General features: G+C 46.1%; 1 protein-coding gene and 1 pseudogene across 4 annotated transcripts; one reads left to right on the top strand and one right to left on the bottom strand.

Moving 5' to 3' along the window:
- The first annotated feature begins 3,063 nt into the window (after positions 1-3,063).
- On the top strand, positions 3,064-3,181 carry LOC142837998 (U6atac minor spliceosomal RNA; annotated as a pseudogene).
- Positions 3,182-3,679: 498 nt separating this feature from the next.
- Gdpgp1 (GDP-D-glucose phosphorylase 1) lies at positions 3,680-9,241 on the bottom strand. 4 transcript variants are annotated; one of them, XM_075952635.1, is made up of 3 exons: positions 8,947-9,226; positions 8,207-8,758; positions 3,680-6,749 (listed from the first exon to the last, which is right to left on the bottom strand). In XM_075952635.1, exon 3 carries the CDS (start codon positions 6,739-6,741, stop codon positions 5,581-5,583), a length of 1,161 nt encoding a protein of 386 aa, XP_075808750.1. In that variant the 5' UTR covers positions 6,742-6,749; positions 8,207-8,758; positions 8,947-9,226; the 3' UTR covers positions 3,680-5,580. The 4 variants fall into 4 exon arrangements, with proteins under 4 accessions (XP_075808750.1, XP_075808751.1, XP_075808748.1 ...); XM_075952636.1 differs by lacking the exon at positions 8,207-8,758 and having other exon boundaries at positions 8,947-9,241; XM_075952633.1 differs by lacking the exon at positions 8,947-9,226 and having other exon boundaries at positions 8,207-8,833.
- Between the last annotated feature and the right edge of the window lie 232 nt (positions 9,242-9,473).

Genomic DNA, 9,473 nt, shown 5'->3' with positions numbered 1-9,473 from the left:
CATGGTGGCTCACAACCATCTGTAATGAGGTCTGGTGCCCTCTCCTGGTGTGCAGGCAGAACAATGTATAAACAGTAAATAAATAAAAAAGTCCCCGCCCTTGACAGGGACAGCAAGCGATTAGGACACGTGCCTTCCAAGGTTTTCACCCTGATAAACTGAAACAGTTCCATTAACGAATTACAGAATGGGGCCAGAGAGGTGGTTCAGCGGGTTAAAGTGTTTGCTGACAGGCCCGCGGACTTGAGTTCTATCCCTGGAACCCACATGGTGGGAGGAGAGAACCAGAGCAACAGTAAACTGTCCTCCTCGACCTCTACACCCATGCCTTGGCAAGGAGCCCACCACCATAAACAAGTTTTTACTTGAACGATGAGGAAATAGTAGTTACCTCATCCGATTGCTCTGTTGTTATCGCCTTTCTATACCTGATATTCCCCCACTTTGACCTCCACTAGCCTCCTCCACCAATCCCAACCCAATTTGTGATTTAGATTATTTATTTATTTTTTGTTTGATTGGTTTGGTGCTTTTTTGAGATAGGGTTTCTCTGTGAAACAGTCTTGACTGTCTTGGAACTCGCTCTAAACCAGGCTGGCTTCGAACTCACAGAGATCCACCTGCCTCTGCTTCCTGAGTGCTGGGATTAAAGTCGTGAGCTACCACTGCCTGGCTGGATTATTTTGTGTGGCAAAATTCAGAGAACGTGTTTTGTTTAAAAAAAAAAAAAAGAAGACAAACATTCCAGATGTTACATGAATATGAGTATTTTCTGCTTACTGAAAATTTGCCAAAGTAATTGGTTGTGTGGTAATGGATGCTTTAGCTACTTTTAATTTTTTTTAAAAATTATCTTATGTGTATGAGCTTTTGCCTGCGTGTATGGATCTGGACCGCATTCTGGTGCCTGGTGCAAGTCAGAAAAAGGCATCAGATTCCGAGACTGGAGTTACACATGGTTGTGGGTGATGGGAACTGAACCTGAGCCCTCTGGAAGTGCAACAAGTGCTCTTAACTAGTGAGTCGTTTCTCTAGCATTTATTTAAAAATTATTTTATGTGTATGTCTGTGTCCTTGAGTGCGTATCTGTGAGAGGCCAGGAAAGGGTGGTGAATCAGCTGTAACTGGAATTATAGATGGTTGTGAGCTGCCACGTGGGTGCTGGGAGTCATATCCAGGTACTCTGGAAGAGCAGCCAGTGTTCTTAACCACTGATCCATTCCTCCAGCTCCCTCTTTCATTCTTTAAAAAATTTACTTATTATTTTATTTGTATGGGTGTTTTGCATGCATTTATATATGTGTATCACATGTATGCAATGCCCTGAGAGGCCATTGTCAGTCCTCTAGAAATGGCGTTACATATGGTTGATATGTAACAAGCTGCCATGTGGGTGCTTGGAACCAACGCTGGTTCTTTACAAGAGATACGAGTGCTCCTAACTGCCGAGCCATCTTTCCAGCCCTGAGCCATCTCTAGACTCTCATTCTTTTATTCTTAAAATTAGTATTCTATGTGATTAAAAAAGTATTATTCTAGCCAGGTGGTGGTGGCAAACGCCTTTAATCCCAGCACTTGGAAGGCAGATCTCTGAGTTTGAGAACAGCCTGGTCCACAGAGTGAGTTCCAGAACAGCTAGAGCTGTTAGACAGAGAAACCCTCTCTTGGAAAAACAAACAAATAAAAAACTCCCAAAAAGGAGATTATATTTAAAAAATCTGCTGATCTTGTTACTCCTTAAAGGGGTTTCAAGTAAGTAAACAAGCAAGCATTATAAGTGCAGAAAAAATTACCCTGAGGTTACATTACCCTGACATCTAATATATAAACAAATATTTTGTCATAAACAGGTCAAGTCAATACATATTTATTTTGAAACTTGTATCATCAAACCCTTCCTTAAATTTAAGATGTTGTTGAATATGACATTTCTGAGGAGAGTGAGTTCATAACTTAGATGAAATTCTGTAAGGTACATATGCTCAGTGTACAATCTTTTAAATTGTATACCTATAAAAAGAGAATGAAAAGTGTGTATTTAGGGGCTGGAGAGATGGCTCAGAGGTTAAGAGCACTGGCTGCTCTTCCAGAGGTCCTGAGTTCAATTCCCAACAACCACATGGTGGCTCACAGCCATCTGCAATGAGATCTGGTGCCCTCTTCTGGCCTGTAAGCATACATATAGACAGAACATTGTATACATAATAAATAAATAAATCTTTTTTTTTTAAAAAAAAAAAGGTGTGTATTTAGGCGTTGATGTACCCTTGTCAAGGTTTTTTTTCAGTACTTCTCAAGATGATTGTAACTGACTCTGAAAAGTGATGTAATCTGGTAATAACTTCATAATTCAAATCAAGGAATTTGCCTAAAAAGTTAAGGGCAGGGGTGTAAATGGAGGTTTTTCTGTCCTAACAGGTTCCATAGTCACTTTTAAAATAACCATTCAAAAAACAAAAAAACAAACAAACAAAAAAAACCAAAATAACTATTCAGAGGCTTAATACATAATTAGAAACCGTTTAGCCTATTGCTCAGGCTTATTACTGACTAGCTCTTACAACTTAAATTAACCCGTTTCTATTAATCTATATTTTGCCATGTGGCTTCATGGCATTACCTGTTCTCTAGTACACTATTGCTCCAGTGGCTGGCTGGCATCTGCCTGACTCTGTCCTTCTTCTCCCTGTATCTCTGCTTGGATTTCTCACCTGGCTATATCCTGCCTTGCTATAGGCCAAAACAGTTTCTTTATTAACAAATGGTAATAAAATATATTCACAGCATACAGAGGGGTTATTCCACACACAGCGCAGGGCTTCAAGATGGCTCAGCAGGTAAAGGAATTCAAGATTGATGACCTGAGTTAGAGAGTCCTCAAAGTAGGAGAAAACTGACTTCCCAAAACTTACCCACTCATCTAGACAGACACAAAGTAAACTGATAAATGTAATTTTAAAGTGAAGACTTGGGGTTGGGATGTAGATCAGCTGGGTTGACTGATGGCCTAACGTGCACAAAGCCCTGGGTTGATCTCCAGCACCCCATAAAACAGACGTGGTGGTGTTGTATGAAAGGAGAGAAGGTTAGCACACCTCTTGACAAGGATGGAAGAAGCCCTTGGGCCTAATAACATGCATATGGTTAAGTTTAAAAAAAAAAAAACAGACGTGGTGGCTTTCACTTGTGATCCCAGCGCTTGGGAGGTGGTGGCAGGAGATTCAAAAGTCAAGGTCATCTTGAAATACAGAGTGAGTTCTAGGTGTGAGCTAGAATTCCTAAAAAAGGTCAGGTTTTGTAGCACTCACATTTAATCCCAGCATTCAGAGGGAGAGGCAGGCAGATTTTATGAAGAGTTCAAGCCCAGTTTGGTCTACATATTAAGTTCCAAGCTAGTCAGGGCTATGTAGACAAATCCTGTCTCAAAAAACAGACAAACAAAAATTTAGATTTTCTGAGAAGAAAACCGTGTCTTCAAAGACTTTCCCCATCTATATTGGAATGTTGGTTGGCTTGACTTGGTCTTGTTCAAGTCTTGCGCAAGGATATTAGTCCGGGTTCTCTAAAGCCTGGTCTACAAAGGGAGTTCCAGGACAGGCTCCAAAGCTACAGAGAAACCCTGTCTCGAAAAACCAAAAAAAAAAAAAAAAAAAAAAAAAAAAAGGGAAGGAACAAAGCTTTGTTTATATATATTCTCTCTCTATGTGTAGGAGGTTGTCTCACCTGGGAGAACCCAAGAATCCAGCTGTTGTTCTGTCTGCGAGGCAGCATGTCTCAGCAGTCCTCTCCTGGCCCTGGAGGCCTCAAGGATTCTCGGAGAGCTTCGGGTTTTCAGTTTATGTTGGGATCTCAAAGAAGTTGGTCCTAATATTTGTGGATGTTTTTGTTTTGAGACAGGGTTTTCCTATGTTGCCCTGGCAAACCTGAAACTCACTATGTAAACCAAGATGACCTCAAACCCATAAATACTCTGCCTCCTCAGTGATGTGATTAAAGGCATTATGCCACCTTGCCGGGATGGGTGTTTTTTGTTTTGTAGACGGGGTCTCCTCATGTAGCCCTGGATACCTTCCAAGTCCCAGAGATCTGCTTCCTGAGCCTGGCTCAGCCATCATTCTTAACCTCTGAACTATCTCTCCATCCCCTTTGTTTTTTTAAACAGGGGTCCTAGCCTCCCAAATGCTAGGATTACAGGTGTGTGCCATCACACCTAACTCAGCTTTAAAAAACTTCCCAGATTGACTCAACCACAGGTAGGGTACAGGGACTTAGTTGCTGAAAGATCCCAGGACGGCCATCAACTTTGAAAGACAGCACCACCATCATGGAAGCTGCTGACTGGAAAGACCGTCTCAACTATACATTGTACCAGCGTTAGGAAGTCCTGGCCTCTCAAGTCAAGGCCTGTGCTTTGGCCTTGACTCTGCTAATAGCTGCTTGACCTAAGAAAGTGACTGTCAACAACCATTTCTTCATTTGTTAAGTGGAAGCAGTAAAAGGACCAGCACTTCTTTAAAAAATTAAGTCAGGCTACACTTTAGTCCTAGCATGCAGGAGCAGAGGCAGTCAGATCTCTGTGAGTTGGTGGCCAGTCAAAGCTACATAGTGAGACCCCTTTCTCAAAACAAACAGAGCCGGGTGGTGGTGCCTGCCTTTAATCTCAGCACTTGGGAGGCAGAGGCAGGTGGATCTCAGTGAGTTCGAGGCCAGCCTGGTCTACAAAGCGAGTTCCAGGACAGCTAGGACTGTTACACAGAGAAACCGTGTCTTGAAACAAAACAAAAACAAAAGCAAAAACAAAACAACAAAACCCAAACAGAAAACTTGTTAGGTTTGTTCAGTGGGAAGTCAGAGAACTTGCAGGTGCTGGTTCTCCTTGAACGAAGTGTGTCCTAGGGATGAAGCTCCTGTCCTTGTGCTTGATGCCAAGTACCTTCAGCCCTGAGCTCTCTTGCTGGCCTATGACCAGCAATAAAACAAAATTAAGGCAGAGTTGGTATGTGATCTAGGCTGCCTTTGAGCTCACTAGTCAACCCTGTTATTAGGTGCTAGCAGAAAATTCAGTATGGATTATCAGAGAGACGGGAAGTTGAGCATATGGATGAAGCAGTGACGGAGATCTCCCTGCCTCTGTTGCCCCCACCCCCACCCCAGGCTGGGATTGAAGGTGTGTACCACCACCACCTGGCACACATACTTTGAGATATATTTACTTTTATGTGTGTGTACATGTTTGGGTGTGTGTGTGCCATGGTGTGTGTGTGGAAGTCAGAGGGCAACCTGGACCACATGGGCTCTGGAGGTTGAACTCAGGTCTACAGGCATGGAGCAAGCACTCTTATACCTAGGGAGTGATCTGTCTGGCCCTTAATGGTAGATCTGTTACCCCTGGGGCTTGTCTAAGGGAGGGGAGAAGCAGCTGGAACCTTCGCTGCTGGGCTACATTCATTCAACGTTGTTTTTATACTCAGTCTTTGAGCTGAGCAGTGGGAAGGCCGTCATACAAGAGATGCCCAAATACCAGCGATTAGCAGCCTTTGGAAAGGGCCTCGAATCAAGAAAGAAGAAACTCCTGAAGAATCACAGCTCTTCCTGGACCATTAGGGCCACCAGCGCTGCCTGCACCTCTTCCGCCCGAGCTTGGGGCAGCAGACAGTCCTGAATGAGGGCCACTGCAGCTGCCTCTGTCAAGCTGCCAAAGTCCTGGGATGTCTTAACAGGTAGGTGGCCTGCCAGCTCACAGAGTGCAACATTGAAAGCCCCGCTTTCCTTGATTCCAAAGCTGGACTTCCGGGCCCACAGAATGACTCGGAGCCCAGTGAGGCCTGCGGAAGATGATGCGGGCCCGGGTGGAGCGCCCCGGGTCACAAATAAATTATGTGCAATCTCATGGTTACTCAGATAGTCAGTGGCCCGGCATACCCTGCGAATTAAGCCTTCCATGTCAGGCCCTGGCCCACTAGTGTAGAAGAGGAAGCCAGGGGCTGGGAGGGCCTGCAGCAGATGGATATAGCCCTTTGGGTCTAGAGGTGTGCTTGGGGCGCCCTCCACAGGCAGTGGGTGGGCCAGGTAGTACCCATGCAGGTGGAGATGGTTCACGGAGGCCAAACCTCCCAGGCTGTTGAAGCCGACCCGGAAGCCTGGGTGCAAACTCAGTAGCACAGCTTCAAGCCCCGCCCGCAGTGTTCCAGGCAGCAGGCGCTGGGGGAGCCCAAGAGCAGGCTCAGGCACCAGCAGCACGTGCCCCCACTCCAGGGGGCTGACATTGATCAGCACAAGGATGTCCTCTTGCTTTGGGCCCTCCGGCTCCCGTCGTTGCAAACGGAAAAGGACTTCTCCAGGTCGGATTTTATTGAAGTTAAACTGTTCGGGGTCAAACTCCTGCCTCACACTTTGGATATTCTGGGGTGGCCTCCTCTGTACTCCTCGCTCTACATTCAGCTGAGCTACAAAGCCCAAGGAGCCAGGGAGGATTTGGGTCTGCAGATCTTCCAGGCGGTATCGAAAGAGGCCCAGCTCCACTCGCTGTCTCCACGCAGAACAGAGGGCAGAGTCAAAGCGGGACCTTGGCAGTGAGTCCAGGGTGAGGCCTGCAATCCCTGGCCACTGGATTCCCTTCCCGACGAGGTCTTTCTGTCCATAGACAAAGTCCGGGATGCCCTGCTCCTTCCAGTCCTCAGGGTTCGGAAGGAGCAGATAGGGAGTTTCCTGTGAATCCTGTGAACCATCTGGAGCAGCCATGAAGCTACCTGAAACAGAGATAAAAAGTACATAAATAAGAGACAGCCCGTTTCCAGAGGTGTTTTTTTTTTTTTTTTTTTTTTTTTGAGACAGGGTTTCTCTGTAGCTTTGGTGCCTGTCCTGGAACTAGCTCTTGTAGACCAGGCTGGCCTCAAACTCACAGAGATCCGCCTGCCTCTGCCTCCCGAGTGCTGGGATTAAAGGTGTGCGCCACCACCGCCTGGCTGCTTTTGATTTTTTTTTAACAACAACAAAAATGCCTGCACTACCACAGCCCAGCTCAGAGATTATTATTACTATTTATTGTTTTATATTTGTTTTATCTTTTTTTTTTTTTTTGAGACAGGGTTTCTCCGTGTAGAGTTTCTCTGGCTGTCCTAGAACTGGCAGATAGATCCATCTACCTCTCCCTCCTGAGTACTGGGATCACCACCTCAGCCCGGCCAGAGATTATTTTTGAATCATGTTTTTACTCTAATTCTAAAACTGAGAAAATTGATGAAGTCAAGGATTTGCCGTGCATAGGCGAAAGGATGCCAAACCAGTCAGCTCATGAATGGGGATAATGTGAAATTCAAGGTTCGATGCTGCAGGATTTCACCCTGGTCAGCACTGACGAGCAGAAGCTTAGAAGCAAAGGAGTTGAAATGAACCAGACCCCTCATTTGGACCGTTTTTAAAATCCTGAAAAATCAAATAAAACAAAAGAAAAAATAAAAGCAAGAGATAATATGACCTTGGCAAAACATTTAGAAAGCATAGACATTGTTCATAATCCTATAATCTGCAAACGAGGGTGCTTTTACTGAATTAAAAATATAGCCAGGCATAGTGGTGCACCCAGTACTCGGGAGGCACAGTGGATTTTTGAGTTCAAGGACAGCCTGGTCTACAAAGTGAGTTCCAGAAGAGCCAGAGACACACAGAGAAACCCTGTCTTGAAAATCAAATATGTGTGTGTAATAAAAATATATTTTGAGCTGGTTATGGTGGCACATTCCTTTAATCTCAGTACTCGAGAAGCAGAGGCAGTTGCTTTTACTGTTTGGTTGTTTTTGTTTTTGAAACAGGAGATGATGGCAAACACTCTGATCTCAGCACTTAGGATGCAGAGGCAGAAGGATCTCTGTGAGTTCAGAGATGAGCCTGTTATAGCATGGCTACTTGAGAGACCCTGTCTCAAAATCAGTCAATCAATTAAAATAAATTTAAACACAGAGGGAACTCTCAAAACAATAAAGTTGGGGGGCTGGAGAGATGGCTCAGCAGTTAAGAGCACTGACTGCTCTTCCAGAGGTACTGAGTTCAATTCCCAGCAACTACATGGTGGCTCACAACCATCCGTAATGAGATCTGGTGCCCTCTTCTGGTTTGAAGGCATGCATGCAGACAGAATATTGTCTATATAATAAATAAATCTTTAAGATAAATAAATAAAGGTGAAGGGGCTGGCAAGAAGGCTCACTGTGTAAAGGTGCTTGATGAATATATATTAAACAGGGCTTTAGTAGACTGTTTTACTTGATACTGCCTGGGCAGGCCAACAATGGTAGTTGCTCAGTCCACAAGGATGAGTGTCTCAGCAATCCCAATCTGGTGTTGAAGGCCTGGAGGGTTCCTGGATAGCTACTGGGCTTTAGTCTGAGTTGAAAGCTGGAAGAGGCTGGTTCTAATGTCAGCAAATGAACTCCATAGTGCAGTCACCGGATAGACGACTTATCAGCAAGTGAAGGCAAACGGGCCACAAGCAGTTTCCTTCTTCCATTTCCCTTTTGTATGAGCTACTACCCGAAGGCAGCGTGCACATTCCCACTTCAAATAATCTGACCAAAGAAATCCCACAGGAGTGCCCAGCAGTTTTGCCTTCTCCTTGATTCCAGATCCAATCAATTGACACCAACATTAACTGTCACAGAATCCACCTTTCCCTCCTCTTCCCGGCAGCTTGGAATCCCCACTTTTCCACGCAGTGTAAGTTTGTTCATTCGTAAGTGCATCTGGTAATTATTTGAATGTCCTGGCGGTTAAGATGAGAAGGGAGCAATCTTGGTTTCCACGGCGGGAAGCCTGAACTTTGCAGAAGGAGTCAAAGGATAGCTATGACGATAAAAGGCAGTGGGGATCTGTGGACAGGACGGATCTCTAAAAAGCCTGAGTCCTGAAACATCACTGAAATGGAATCTGTTTTTTAAAATGGAAGCCTACCTTGTCAACTGTTCCACGAATGGTCGATAACTGCACAATCAAACAGCTTCAGGAGGCAGCAGGGTGGTAAGCTACTTCTGGAAGAGTCGGCAAGGTGGCGGAGGCTGCAGCTTGTATCCAGTAAGACAGTCTGGGACTGTCCCTCTCGGCAGAGGGGCACCGGATCTTCTCCGGGGAGGTTACCTGTTCCACCCAGGACAGAGGTCTCCAGCACCTGCTTTAGGCGAGGCGGATGCATCTCCAGGATCTGCGCGGAGACGCTTCCGGGGGAACGCAACGAGGGACGTAGTGGCCCCGACGCAAGCGCAGTTTGCACCACGTGCGCGAGGCGCGCTCTGTCCCGCCCACCAGGAGGCGGGGCCATGAGGCCTGGGCTCCGCCCCGGCGCGTCCGGCTCCTCCCCCGGGCCCTGCCTCCAGCTCTCCTGGGCCCGCGGGGAGCCGGGAGCGGAGACCCTGAGCCGTGCGGAGGGTGCCAGGGCACTGGACGCAGGGGCGGGCCCGGGGGCGGAGGCCAAGCAGCGGTTG

Source organism: Microtus pennsylvanicus, chromosome 18 (assembly GCF_037038515.1).
Source record: "Microtus pennsylvanicus isolate mMicPen1 chromosome 18, mMicPen1.hap1, whole genome shotgun sequence".
Lineage (NCBI taxonomy): Eukaryota > Metazoa > Chordata > Mammalia > Rodentia > Cricetidae > Microtus > Microtus pennsylvanicus.
This window is presented reverse-complemented; position numbering and strand designations above follow the sequence as displayed.

Coding starts and splice junctions, on each gene's coding strand:
- Gdpgp1 (XM_075952636.1), bottom strand. CDS start 6,741: ATGGCTGCTCCAGATGGTTCACAGGATTCACAGGAAACTCCCTATCTG.